The sequence below is a fragment of the Plasmodium yoelii genome (assembly GCF_900002385.2).
Source record: "Plasmodium yoelii strain 17X genome assembly, chromosome: 13".
In the NCBI taxonomy this organism is placed as follows: Eukaryota; Apicomplexa; class Aconoidasida; order Haemosporida; family Plasmodiidae; genus Plasmodium; species Plasmodium yoelii.
The window spans coordinates 2,815,877-2,831,321 of record NC_036185.2 but is presented as its reverse complement, the minus strand read 5'-3'; the positions used below and the strand labels follow the sequence as shown (position 1 = coordinate 2,831,321).

At 21.2% G+C, this 15,445-nt stretch overlaps 5 protein-coding genes across 5 annotated transcripts; 3 read left to right on the top strand and 2 right to left on the bottom strand.

Moving 5' to 3' along the window:
• Positions 1 to 2,719: 2,719 nt before the first annotated feature.
• On the top strand, positions 2,720 to 4,414 carry PY17X_1369400 (AP2 domain transcription factor AP2-O4; the record flags this gene model as incomplete). Its single annotated transcript, XM_722652.2, has 1 exon — positions 2,720 to 4,414. The coding sequence occupies one exon, from the start codon at positions 2,720 to 2,722 to the stop codon at positions 4,412 to 4,414; it is 1,695 nt and encodes a 564-aa protein (XP_727745.2).
• A 1,171-nt stretch (positions 4,415 to 5,585) lies between these two features.
• PY17X_1369300 (conserved Plasmodium protein, unknown function) lies at positions 5,586 to 6,413 on the top strand (the record flags this gene model as incomplete). Its single annotated transcript, XM_722651.1, has 1 exon — positions 5,586 to 6,413. The coding sequence occupies one exon, from the start codon at positions 5,586 to 5,588 to the stop codon at positions 6,411 to 6,413; it is 828 nt and encodes a 275-aa protein (XP_727744.1).
• A 265-nt stretch (positions 6,414 to 6,678) lies between these two features.
• On the bottom strand, positions 6,679 to 8,046 carry PY17X_1369200 (uncharacterized protein; the record flags this gene model as incomplete). The annotated part of the gene is made up of 1 exon (XM_722650.1): positions 6,679 to 8,046. One exon carries the CDS (start codon positions 8,044 to 8,046, stop codon positions 6,679 to 6,681), a length of 1,368 nt encoding a protein of 455 aa, XP_727743.1.
• Positions 8,047 to 9,162: 1,116 nt separating this feature from the next.
• On the bottom strand, positions 9,163 to 10,049 carry PY17X_1369100 (conserved Plasmodium protein, unknown function; the record flags this gene model as incomplete). Its single annotated transcript, XM_722649.1, has 2 exons — positions 9,163 to 9,263; positions 9,404 to 10,049. The coding sequence occupies 2 exons, from the start codon at positions 10,047 to 10,049 to the stop codon at positions 9,163 to 9,165; spliced, it is 747 nt and encodes a 248-aa protein (XP_727742.1).
• Positions 10,050 to 12,463: 2,414 nt separating this feature from the next.
• Positions 12,464 to 15,058, top strand: PY17X_1369000 (conserved Plasmodium protein, unknown function; the record flags this gene model as incomplete). Its single annotated transcript, XM_722648.2, has 1 exon — positions 12,464 to 15,058. One exon carries the CDS (start codon positions 12,464 to 12,466, stop codon positions 15,056 to 15,058), a length of 2,595 nt encoding a protein of 864 aa, XP_727741.2.
• Between the last annotated feature and the right edge of the window lie 387 nt (positions 15,059 to 15,445).

Below are 15,445 nucleotides of genomic sequence, written 5' to 3'. Positions count from 1 at the left end.
TAATATTTTGAAGAACATGTATATAGGCATGTTTTTAATTAAAAAATTACATGATTTTTTTTTTAATATATTTTATTTACAATTATTTCTACAATCATTATATCAAACAATACATACACTATAATTACTACTTAAATAAAAGAACAATGTTTTTCTGTACAACTAAATTTGCACAATATATATACACACAAGTAATATGTGTGTATGTTAACACGTTTAATTTCTTGCTTGTAAATCACTAAAAAAATTATATAGCCAAATATAATTCATTGGTTCTCATTTTTTAGTTAAAAGTGTTTGAAAAAAATACGATGCCATTAATGCTGGTTTACTTTTTTCTTTTTCTTTTTCTTTATTCCTTTTCTTAGTTATTCGAACCTCTCTATATTTTTAAATTTTTAAGTTATCCATACTTCTCCTTCCATGAAAATTTGAAAAATTTTAATGAAATATATTGCTATATATAAATAATTATTATATCGATATAAAAAATATGAACACCACTGTATTTTTATTTTTTTACCATATGGGCATTTTAATGGACTTAAATTTTTATTTATGGTGTAAATTTGTTCAATCTTTTTAAAAATATATTTCTAAATTGTGCATAAAAAATCTATTTATCGCAAAAACAAATATATAATTTATTTTTTACTTTAAGTATAAATTTAAATTTATAAATAAAAATTACAAAAAAAAACGACAGTTGTGGCAAAAGAATGATGCACCAATACAAATCCAAGACTACATAAAATACGCACTTAATACAATAATAATTATGCCACTAATTCATATGCTTACATAAAATATTTCCAAAATAATACTATATATATGAGAACATGCTTATAATCATTTTTTTTTTTTTTTTTAATTATGTATATTTATTAGTACCTAAATACCTGTATCCCTATAAATCGCAGTATTATAACATATAAGGACATTTTTATTTAAAAAAAAGAAAAAAATTAACTTCAAATTTTTATGACCATTAATTATATTTACATTATTTATTTTGGAATTATAAATTTTATTAAAATATTTTTAAAGCTATTATTATACATAATTGTATTTTTTTTAAATTAAATTTTATTTTTTCCTACCATCAGTTACACATGTATAGTGATATATATATACAACTATAATTTTATATATGCACAAATAATTACATGAAAAAAACAAATATCCAAATAAATACACAAAAAAAAAAAATATAGATATATATTAGTACATATCAAAATACATACTTATGCCACCACTTTTTTAGATTCTACAAATTGATATAAGTGATCACTGCAACTCATTTTTTACTTTCATTTTTTACTTTTACTTTTATTTTTACTTTTATTTTTATTTTATTTAATTTTTTATTTTATTTTATTTTATTTAATTTTTTTTTTTTTTTTTTTTTTTTAATGAAGGCAAAAAATAGCTAGTCCGCACAGTTGCAACATGCCAGCATACATACCTATACACCCATATATAACATAATTACATATTTTCACATAATTTACATTTTTTATATAAAGTTATGTTTTTATTTAAATTTAAATAATATTTATAGTAAATCGATAAATAGATAAATGCATAAAATTACCATAATCCTTTGTCTACAACTTTTAGTAATTTTTGTACATATTTTTTTTTTAAATAAAAAATTAACATAAAATTTATAGTTACATTGCGAGCTTTTTTTCTCATAATTTTTTTTTTTTTATTATATTATAAAATTATAACTTTTAATTATTCTTATCTAAATTTAAAGAGTGTCTTATAAAAAAAAATTATAAACATTTATTTATTTATATTATATGGCTATAGATAAGCCCATAAAAAAAACATAATAAAAAAAGTATAATTTTGAAATAATAAAATAGTTTTTATGATAATATATATTTTTATGGGCATTTTCTTCTCTCGTGAGAATATTTACATTTTAAAATTAGGCGTTTTATCTATAACTATATTATAATTATTAAGCTTTTTAATTTTATTATGTTCATGTAAATTTATATACACACATATATTTATATATTACATGTATAGTTGTAAACTGCTACTATTTTTCATTTGCATGCTGATCTTTGGTATGATAATTTTATCTTTTTTTCTACACTCCATTTTTTAAGTATATTATTCATATACATATATTTTATTTAACTATTTTTTCCTTTAGATTTTTATTACTTGTTTTTTGTTAAATATAATTTACTAAATTAAAATTCTTAAATATATAATCAAAATTAATATTTACAAATGTTGTATATATGCATTTAACCTTTAATTAGCCTCTCTTTAATTTTTATTTCATTATATATACACATATACATGCATATACCCATACATATATATACATGTATATGTCTATGCTAACTCCCAATTTCACATATGGAAATGGGTTATAAGGAATTTTGTTTTCCTAGTTTTTTTTCTTTAAAATTTGTTTAAATAGTTTTATTTATATTATAAAATTTGAAAAAAAAAAAAAAAAATTCATGCTTTATAATACTTATACGAACAAATATATAAATGCAAAGAGATAATAAACACAAAATTATTCCCTCTTAAAATTATAAATAAATCCATATGTACATATATTTTCTCACTTATACAAAATAAAAGTGGTGCGTATATTCATATGAACAGAGTATTACTGAGCTCTCTTTTCAAAATTTACAACAACGTTGATACATCACATACTGACCTATAAATAAATTTTAATATGAATTGTTTACATGAGAACGAATTACCATACACAAAAAATAAAAAAAAAATTGAAAAATGTTATAAAGTTTGGGAAAAAATAATAAGTAAAGGCATAGGATGTAGAAAAGAAGAAATAAAAAATAATATAACTAAAAGAAAAAGAGACAAAGAAAGATTAATATCTACCTTATATGGTAGTGTATTCAAAGGAGAAAAATATCTTTTATATTCTAAGAAATGGAGAGGGAAAACTTTGAACGAAATAATTAATCAAGATAAAAAAAATTATTTAAATTTAAAAAACTTAAAGAATTTAAAAAATGTAGATAACTCATATTTTTGTAAATTGGCTATTGGATATTTAGATCAAGAAAATAACCATTCTTTAAAAAAAAAGACAGATCCAGAATGTGTACAAAATTATGATCAAAATATGGATAATAAAAATATTAATACTAATCTAAAAAAAAATCAATCTATTAATAATAATAACACTACTCTAATCAATAAAAAAAGAAATCAGTCAATAGAAAAAAATACAGAAATTCATAATAATGAAGATGTATATGAAAAACTTAATTATTTAGAGAAAAGAAGTTATAGGAATAAAATAAAAGCAAATACCAATTATAATTGCAATACCATTAATAATAATCTAACAACAAATGATAATGATGTTACAAATAGTAAAACTAATAATCATGATAATACTGTCTTAAATAATAACAATAATATCAATAAAGATCATATAAATAATCGAGATAATAATATGTCTATTCATAATGTTATTCATAATAACAATGAGATTAAAAATGGTAACATTGGTTGTAATACCAATAATAATAAAGATAGTTATAACAACGATAATAATAATAATTATTATTATCCCAATTTTGATACAAACAAAAATTATAATAATAACCAAATACATAATGATAATAAATGTTTTGAAAAAAACAATAATGAAAATAGATTAATAAAATATAAATATTTACCAACTGGTGTATTTTATAGTAGAGTGTCCAGATCTTTTATAGCTAACTGGATTGATGATAAAACGAAAAAACAAATTAAAATGCCATATAAAATATCCGAATTTGGAGTAGAAAAATGTATGATATTAGCTATATTGTCAAGAAATTTAAGAATAAGTAACTTAAATAATTGTCTAAAATATTATGATAAATTAACAGAGGATCAAAAAGAACAAATGCTTCAAGCTATTAGAACTACACAAAAAAGTGAAAAATTATTTAATGATATCCTTAAACCTAATATTAAAAATATTACAAATTCCGTTAATGATATATGTTCTGCGTCTACAAGCAATTCAAATAAAAATAATGAAAACGAACCAAAAAATTTAAATGTCAAAAATAAAATTATTGAAAAAAAAAAAGTAAAACAGTCATATAATAATGCCGAAAAATTACCAACAGGGGTATATTTTTATCAAGGATCTTATGTAGCTAACTGGTGGGAAACCAATCAAAAAAAACAATTCAAAGTTCCATTTAAAATTTCAGAATATGGAATGACAAGAGCAAAAAATCTAGCAATTATTTCAAGGCTTATTAGATCATCATCTATTCAAGAAGTAAATCTAATTTTAACACAAATGGAGCAAAATAAAAATATCACAAAATTAAATTATACTACTATTTTAAATTTAGCTTTTAAATACATGAAAAATCCACCGAAAAAATATTAATATTATTTTATGGCTTATCCCAATATCTTAACAAAATTTATAAAAATGTTATAAAAAGGGGATTCCCAAGTATATGCATGTATGTATGTGTATATGCATGCTTAATGGTAGAACTTAAAAGAAGGTGTATTTTACACAATTACCTAGAGTGTTGTTCATAAATTGCAATTTTCAATAAAAATGCAAATCCAGTTTTGCAATAGACAAAAATATTAAATGTATATATAGGGTAGTTCGTTATGTTCACAAATTTTAATTCATAAAATTTATATACTTTTAAATGTAAAACGGAAAGAATAACAAAAATGCATATTTATATTTGAATTTTTACACATATATTTCTTTTCTTTAATAACTTCTTTTTATGTTGTGGGCTTTCTTTAATCAATGTTATCTCGTTCTATCTTTGCATTTTTATATATTTCTTTACACATTGTTTTTTCGTCTTACTTTTTTTCGTATATATATATGGGTACATATATATATATTTTTGTTCTTGCATTTTTTCTTTATTCGAACACAAAATATTTCGTTATATTTCTATTTGAATATGGTCATATGAATTTAAATTATATATACTTTTATTATAGCTTAAACGTTGTGATTTTTATGTGTACATACGTATTAATCTATATATCTTAAATATAATAAATGTAACATGCATATACTATGTCTGAAGCTGATATAGCAATAAAATTTAGCTGTGTGTATATAATACTTACACACTTAATTTATTTTTATATATATATGCATACTTGCACATATATGCTCTTTGTATTTTATTGTGCCAATAATGAAAATATTATTTATTTGTGTTTATGACTTTTAATTTGTTTGTTTATTTAGTGCAAATTGCATTTTTTAGTTTTTACATTATTATAAAAAAAATAAACTTATATATATTTTGGGAAACATAATGAACAATTAAACTAACTCTTTTAAATACTATTATATTGCCTATAAATTGTTATTATAATTTTATCACTAAATTTATAAAAAAAAAATTGTTTTAATAGCTAGCTACTTATAATTTTTTTTTTTTAAGCTAGCCAACTTGTTAAACCATATTAGCTTGTTTGTATAAGTTCACCAAAAAAATAGACATTTAAAAACGACTCATAATAAACCTATAAGCACACACTAATCGCCTAACCATTTCTATAATTTAAAAATGGATAATTTTTTAATAAAGCTCAAACAAATATCAGAACAATATAACAACCTGTTATTGGAAAAAAAAATAATAGACAAAAGAATTGCAAATGTAGAAGAAAATATAAATAAATATGAAGAAGTAAAACAGAAATCTATAAAAGAGGTTGAACTAAAGAAAAATCAATTATTAAAAAATAAAAATAAACATTTAATAAAGTGTCAAAAAATGGAACAACTAAATAATAAACTTAATGAAATATTAATACGAAAACAAAGCATAGATGATGAAGAAGAAAAAAAAATTATAATAAAACAAATTGATACTATTAACAATACATATAATTTATTAAAAAATGTACAAAAATTAAATGATGCTATACTTAAAGACGATAATAATTATTATAAAATAATTAGTGAACAAATTAATAATAATGGTTTTACTAATAAAAAAATATTAAATATGTTAAACTGTTTCATAGTCAAAAGCAGAATAAATATACACGAAAAGGATAGTGATGAAAATATTTCATTTCATAAGATTGGAAATCCAGTTTCGACTCTAGATACTAATAATACAAATCGATATATTCCCACAAAAAATTCTACTACTAATTTCAAAATAATCCAAACTAATGAAATAATTAAAAAATTGATATACCTATTTTCAAATGAGTATGAAACATTTCCTTTAGAAAAACAGCAATTCTTATTTGTTCTATTAATGAATGTTTTAAAACATGTTGTTTATCAAAAAGAAAAAATTGTTATACATGATGATAATGACAAAGATAAATCGAATCAAATTATTCATAATTTTTTATATCACAATTATATATTGTTATGAATTTGTTATATTATTCTATTTTTGTAAACTTAATAACTATTTCGTCATTTGTGTTTTTGTTTCTATAAAACCTAGTTATACAAAAAAACAGAAAAAAATAAAAATAATATCTCAAAACTATATAAATTATATATATCATACAAAAAAATATATGCACATCTAGCATGGTCTATACTTCAACAAAAGTTATATGCACATCTAACATGGTCTACACTTCAACAAAACGTTATATGCACATCTAACATGGTCTCACTTCAACAAAAAGTTATATGTACTTTTCTTGGCGTCGCTGTTTCCTATTATAATGTAATGGATAAAATTCGTCCTTATTTATACTATAATCGTATTTTCCCGTATGGTTAATAACATATATAGCAAAATAAGTTCTTCCAAATTTCCGATTTCTTAAACCAATTAAATTATCAACTTTTTGTGGTAACATATCTATTTCTTTAGGATATTCAATAAAAATAAGAGCATCATTATCAAACAATTCACTTTTAGATATACTATGCACTAGCTCACTATATACGATTTGTTCATATGGTGGTGTAAAAAATGCTAAATTATATTTGTCAAGTATATCAAATTTATAAGGGTTTTTTAATAATTCTAATACATCAGATCGAATTATTTTATTATTTAAATTTTGTATATTACATAATTTTAAATTTTCACAAATAGTTCTACATGAATTTAAAGATAAATCTACAAATGTTACATTCTCAAGTCCTCTAGAAATACATTCTATACCTAAATTTCCACTTCCACTAAAAGCATCTAATACATTAAAATTATTAATATTAAATACACCTAAATGAACTAATATATTAAATAATGATTCTTTAACTTTACTCATCATAGGTCTTGTATAAATATCTGGTGAATATAATTTTTTATTTTTAAGTATTCCTTCATTAATTGTTAATATTTTTTTTTTTTTATAATTTATATTAGTTGTTTCATTATATGTTTTTATTTTACAAAAATTATATTTTGATTTTATTTTACTATTAGGTAATCTTCTTATGTTTAGTTTTTCTTCTGGTATTCCATATTTGTCTTTTTTTATTAATTTTTTTTTTTTATTATTCAAATTTATGTTCATTTCTTGTAACTCATTTTGTTCTTTTTCACATTTTTTTCCATTTATTTTTTGCTTATATTTCACAAATTCTTCTTCCCTTTCTGATAAAGTATCATCTTTTTTGTCCTTTTTATTTTCACTACTAAATATTTTATTACTTTCAAAATTTACATATTTATTTAGTAATTTGTATCTTATCAAATTTGTATTCCATTGCATATAACTGTAAGCATATTTATTTTTGCCGCATTTATTTTTGCCGCATTTATTTTTGTCACATTTATTTTTGCCGCATTTATTTTTGTCCCATTTATTTTTGTCGCATTTATTTTTGCCGCATTTATTTTTGCCGCATTTATTTTTGTCACATTTATTTTTAATATACTTCCCTAGCATGCCCCATTTTTTATTACTCCTATAACATCGTTTACTATCAATACATGTTTTATGTATATCCTCGGGAAAATTTAATTTTTTATTTTTAACAAAATTTTTTTTTACATTTATTACCAAAACTATCAAAGCTAATATTTTTAAAAAGCTCATTTGTCACAATTTATCATTTTTTATTTCTTGTTTTATTTTTTACCATCTTCTTTTTCATTACTTTGTTATTTCATTTTTTTACAAAAAAAAAAAAAAAAAAAATTTTCAAGTTAATTCAAATGGATATGTGAGCAAATTAGGGCTAACAAATTTTATTCATTGCTAAAAACATTTTTATGATATTTTTGTTCCTTTTAAAATTATAAGTATAATTAATGTGTATCAAATATTAAATTAGAATGTGCATATTTTTTTAATGTGATATGTTAAGAAATATAAATAATAAAAGGTTAAAAATATCAAGTTTCGTAAAATAAGGAAAAAGGAAACATATAGTTATAAAACAAAAAATACAACACCGTAGCCATACTGATGATATAATATGCCAAACCAAGAATAAAAAAAAAAAAAAAAATAATAATTAAATAAGCAAAATAAATAAATGAGCAAAATAAATAAATGAGCAAAAAGGTGAACAAGCTAAAATTGTCTACAATTTTCAAATTAATTTTATCAAATAAATTCATTCTAATTATAAGAATTTTGCACAAACTATGATTTGCCATAAACTGAAATATATGCACTTATATAGGCATATGTTTTAGTCGTATATAAAATACTAAGATGGTCAAAAAAAAAAATAAAGCCAAAAAATATTAAAATATAAAAAATATAATTATATACTACGTCTTGTTATTCACAAAGAATATATAAAATTTCATATATTAGTGCACATACAATATATAATACATATATTATAGATATAATCTGCATTCATCCATGTTCTTCTCATTCTTATGCAAAATGAAAAATTCAATACAAGCCTATACAACTTAACAATCTATTCTCTTTGTTTTCTGTAAAAAAAAATAAATGACGATAAATATTTGTGTATTATAAAATCGTATAAATGAATAAAAATAAAAATGTTATAAACTCAGATTAAAATTAACATAAGAAGTTCAAAGTCAAAACCTTTTGAATTAATGAAAAATTAAAGGTCCCATCATTTCTAAAGTTCAACCTTGAAACTTTCAAATGTGTATATATTATATATGCACATATATATATATCCTAGCTTGATAAAGAAATGCTACTTTAAAAAAATATTATTTTTTACATTGGATTCATAGTGAAATATCCCACTTTATGTTTTTTAAATTCTCCCTCAAATTGGATGTATATATCACCAATGGTATTAAACAATCGTGAGTAATCTATCAAAAAAAAAAAAAAAAAAAAAAAAAAAAATTACATAAAAAGTCCAAATAGCTAGCTAGCTAGCTTAGTAATATTTCGTGTGTAGTATATATTACACAAATATGAACATAGAATATTTCTAAAAAAAAAAACTTACACCTTCGATAGCTAACTATAACATAAAATATGCGCATATTTACTCCGGGTAAATGTTTAGGATCAATTATAATTAATCTTTTTTTTCCTGTAATATAATTAAAACTTAATCTCCATCTAGGAATATCTGACGTAAATTGTGTTTTTTTAGTAACAACCAAACTACTTAAAGAGTTCATAATTGAATTTGATAAATCTTTCTTTTTTTCTATTTCTATACGATGATTTTTTTTGAGAGTTACGTTAAGTTTATAGGTAGAATATTTACGAACAAATTGTTGATATATTATATTTGCATCCGAAAAAAATTTTTTAACTGAAAAACTTTCATCATCATACATTTTATTAAATTTCCTTCTCAATTGACATCGCCTTAAAGAAAAATCATTAGCTTTATGACTATTTTTATATAAGTTCCATTTAAATTCTTTTTCAAAATCAGGATCACAATGAACATAAGCATCTATTTTATAATTTCCTAATACTCCATCTTCTTTTAATAGATATGATTGTTTGTAATTTTTAGCATATCTACCTATTTTTTTTTTAAAACTTCTTACAGTCCCTTTTTTGTTAACTTTGGTAGGTGGACGCCCTTGGATACATAGGGCAATGCACACAAGTAACAACAAATATTTATTCCACATTTTTTATATTTGTAATATTTCTATACCGTTTCTTTTAGTTTGTATTTTAATTAATGAATATATTTATTACTTTTCGATAAAACCAAAAATAATACTAAATATATATATTAAGACACATGATATAAATAATTAAATTATTATTAACAACATTCTAAATGTTCCACATAAATAACTAGACACAATTATAAAAAAAAAAAAAAAAAAAATTTTTAATCTTATCAACACAAAAAAGCAATGACATTCAACTATAAAAAATTGTTTATATATATTTTTTTTTTAATTAATTCTCAAATGTTTAATTATTTTAATTTTGTGGAATTTTATTCCATTTTCTCAAAGTGTAAGTATTTATAAAAAAATTATAGTTACATTAAAATGGTTAATGTCTTTAATTATATTATACATATTTATAGACATAAATTTCTATAAATATTTCTTTATATAAATATTTCTTTATATAAATATTTCTTTGAATTTTATATAAGCACTAATGCGCAGGCAAATATAAATAATACCATTTTACTTCCATCTTACATGAAATTATTTTTTTCAAGTTTATAAAACCTTATTTTTAACAGTTCAATGATGTTATTCCCCTTATCCACCCCACCAAAAAAAGAAAAAAAGAAAAAACGAAAAAAATATTGGTTGTAACATTTTACTAATCATATTTGTGTTAATAAATAATCTAAAATATAAATCCACATAAGAATATATACATATATATATATTTCTTTATGAATAACTGTTTATTTCTTTACCTAATAAAATAAAAGTCTTTTAGTAAAAATATTCGCTTATTTATTTCTTTAAAAATTATGACCATTTAATATGATACTTTACAACGGCTGTTTTAGTATTTGCTTTGTTTTTATTATATTTTTCTACATTTTATTCCCTAATTTATTTTGTCATTTCTTTTAATTTTACAACTTATATGTAGGAAAGCAACATATTAGAGAGTGTGCAACATTGGGCATGTGCTTTATGCGAAAATACAACTATTTTATAAATTAAATAAGGACTACCAAATAAGGACTATTAAATATGTGCATAATATAATTAAATTCAAATAACAAACATATAAAAAATGTTATGCATAGAGTATATTTATACATATTTTTTATATTTAAATTTTATTTATTAATGCTTTTATATTTCCATAGACCCATACACACATTAATCCCAAAACCTTATATTATTATGTACGTAAATATAAATATTATGTACGTAAATGTAAATATTATGTACGTAAATGTAAATATTATGTACGTAAATGTAAATATTATGTACGTAAATGTAAATATTATGTACGTAAATGTAAATATAGTTATAAATATAAATATTATTATGTACGTAAATATAAATATAGTTATAAATGTACAATTACAGGGTAAAATAGTAAGGTAAACTTATTTTTTAGCAACATATATAGATTTATTTATATATTTAAAATGGGTATTTTACTACGCATATATATATACATACATACATACATATACATGTCAGGATTTGTTGGGAATATATATAAGAATATAAAAGACAAAATAATATTTTTTTAACATTTATTTTAATTCTTCATTTAATAAACAAATTATTAATGTTTTATTATTATACAATAATAAAACTAATTAATTAATAGAGTAAACATGTTCAAATATTTTTTATTACTTTTTTTTTTTTAATTTATAAATATGCATAAATTGCAACACGTTTTTTTTTTTTTTTTTTTTTATTTCAAAATTCATGCACTAAAAAAATTATAATATTGTTTTCAGTATAAAAAGAAAAAAATTAATCTATCATTAATTAAATAACTCTTTTTATGGTTATGATAAAATATTATTATTTTTTTTATCATATGTAATATAATTATGCAATACTTTATTTGAAAAAAAATATATATGTTATGATAAAAGTTTGTTTAAACTGCAAATTGTTGTTTAATATTAGTCAATTGCATATCACAAATTTATATATATATTTTTTTTTAACTGCTTTAGTATTTATATTTTAATTAATTCATGCACAATATACACGGTGCAAAGTTTGTATAAAATTTATATGCAATATTATTTTTAAATAACTTTTTTTTTTAAACAAGTATTTTTTTTAAACCGTTTCAGTAATATTACCACAGTTGCAAATGTACATATACGATATATGCACATAAGATATATAAACATATAATGATATAGGCAAACAAAAGGAAAGCCACACTTACATAAGTGTAAACATTATATAAATCGAATTTTTTTGTATAAATTTATATACTCTTTTAATATGTGAAATTGAAGATATGTTTTCTTTGCAATGACAAAGGAAAGACTAAGCAAGACAAAAAAAAAAAAATAATAAAATAAAACAAGTAATTCATTTACCAATACTTATATAATTTTATAAACTTGAGATAAATGGAGATAAACAAATTAATCTTATATTTCTACACATTAATATTAGCAACAATATATACAAAATGTGTACATAGTATATTAATATCAGCAGCGTTAAACAGTGATCCTATAGAAAACCACAAAAAATCAAATGTTGTTGCAATAGTATATGACACAACTAACGCTGTAATAGAATATAGTAGCGAATATTACGATGTGATTCTTTTATTAAAAAGTTTTTTAACAAAATCTAAAAAAAAACTTAAAGATACAGAAATTACAAAAAGATTCAAACCATTAAATATAGAAAATATATCTAATTATGCCTTTTATGAAAAATCTAAAAACGAAATAGTTGATTTTCTTTTTTTCTTAGATGATAACTATAAATATTTATTTAATAAATATGTTTTATCATCCGAATTAGATGAATATAATGATGATCTAAATGGGGCACGTGCTTATTTCAATAATATATTTAGATCGGTTAGAACTACTCCTGAAGATCGTGTAAAATATTTTGATGGATATTATAGGATTAAAAAATACATAAATTTATCAGTATCTATACATTTTGAACTATCTACAGGATTATATATTTTATTAATTCAAATAGATCCAGATACTAAGAAATTTAATGTAAAATTTACAGATTATTTAACAAAACGTGATATAAATTTATTAGAAACTGCTCAACAAATAACAAAAGAAAATGATCCTGTTTTTCAAAATTTAATTAAAACTATGTCAGATTTGAGAGTATATAGAACTAGTGGAGTATTTGACCATCCTGAACGTAAATTAGAACAATTATGTTTGAAACACGATTATGGAGTTACATCAGAAAATTGGATCTCATATTTTCATCCACATAATGAAACATTATGTCATATTGATATAAATGGAAATGGTGATTGTTTTTTTTATACAGTTAAACATTTATTATATCATAATGGAATTGAAATTCCGAATTATACTCCTACTGAACATGTACCTGAAACCAAATTTGTTCCTTGGTATTTAGAAAATGTAAGGAAATATCCTAAACAAACAATATTTAATACAATTGATCTTAGATATATAACCACATATTATACTATTAAATATTTCCCTGGTTATACCAAAGATGAAGATTTAGATTCTCAATCCATACGAAGTATGCTCGAAATTTTATCGGATCTCGAAATTTCAAATTACCATTTAAAAAAACATTCATTAGTTAAAATGCTCAAGTCGAATTATCCATTTTTAAAAATCCTCGATGTGGGATCATTTTTCAAAAAAAAACTAAAATCAATTTTTAAGGGAAAAGATGATGACGATTCATATAAAAACACTGATGCACCACAAAACAGTCAAAATTCTTCAATAAAAAATTTAAAAACTGATAAAAAAAAACAAACACGCTCATCTCAAAATTCACCATCAATTGAGCTTGTAGATTTAAAACATAAACCAAAAAATCATCAAGGAGTATTACAACCACCGACCAATTTAGAAATAAATAGTACATCTGAATATGCTAGCAACATTGACTACGCTAATACTCCACCCAGTACTTCTACATCTGAATATGCTACCAACATTGATTACGCTAATACTCCACCCAGTACTTCTAAAGCCGAATCCGATAACATTATTGACCACATTGATAGTGCACCCAGTACTTCTAAAGCCGAAACCGATAATATTAATGACTACATTAATAGTGCACCCAGTGCTTCTAAAGATGACTACGATCGTATTATGGACTACTTTGATAATGTAAAGAATGCTACTAAAGAAAGTAATAGAGTAAATGCTACAAATTATGAATTAAATAATCCTATAGAATATAATTATGATGAAATTTTAGAAGATATCAGTGGATTAAATAACAGAATGTATGAATTAATTTTTTTCAAATTAATATCACTTAAAGAAAATAATATAACTGAGATAAAAGATAATAGTATTCCTATAGAATTAGTTCCAAGATTAAAAGGAAAATTATTAAAATCAAAAGTTTTATCTTCACATCCTTTCAAAGAAATTCCCAAAAGAGGTGATGTCTTCCCATTTTTTAATTTTAGTAATATAAAAAAACAATTATCTCATCCATTTAATTTGAAAAGTTATCATAATAATGATTTATATGGTGTAGTTGTATGTACAACTTTTAACAAAGAATTAATAAGAAAAAGCGATAAAAAAAAAACCTATAGTTTGATATTTAACTTACATGGAGATGAATTATCTTACCATTCGATACTCAATAATGATTATCATTTTACACATAATTCTGTACTTATTGAAACAAAAACAATGCACCAAAAAGCGTTAGCATTATTTTATGAAAGGACAAGACCAGGACATTCACATTGGGGAGACGAAACTGATTATAATGCTTTTCAAAAAATGTTTAACATTGGTTTAATTACATTTATGCATGATTCAACAAAATTATTTTTTCCTAAAATGGATTTTGAAGAATATCCTAATTATTTTCTAATATATTTTTTTTCAGAAATGCATTTTGAGCCTGCAGTTCATGTCAAATATAATCGAAACAGTGTAACTTATAAATCATCTTATGAACGAAATAATATTCCTAACTCTATAACAAATATACCATAAATAATATTTATTTGATATACTCTCCCTTTAATTACGTTTATATATTTTTTTAATTTTTTTTTAGCATTTATTTGATTTGAAATTCATAAAAAATGAAAAATTAATTACATATTTATTTTGTTCATATTAGTATTATTTCTTTAGTTTTATTATGTTTTAGTTTTTATACTTTTTCATAATTTTTTGGTAATATATTTTTATGTTTTTCCTTTTAACTCCTTATTAAATTTGTCTTTCATTTTTTCCAACCCGTTTGACTATTTGCCATACCATATTTTGTGAAATACCTCCATGCACACACATTTTTTAAAAATAATAAAAATATGTGAAATGTATATATACATATATATCTTTATGCGTTCAGACAAAGATCCTAATTCCGTTCAA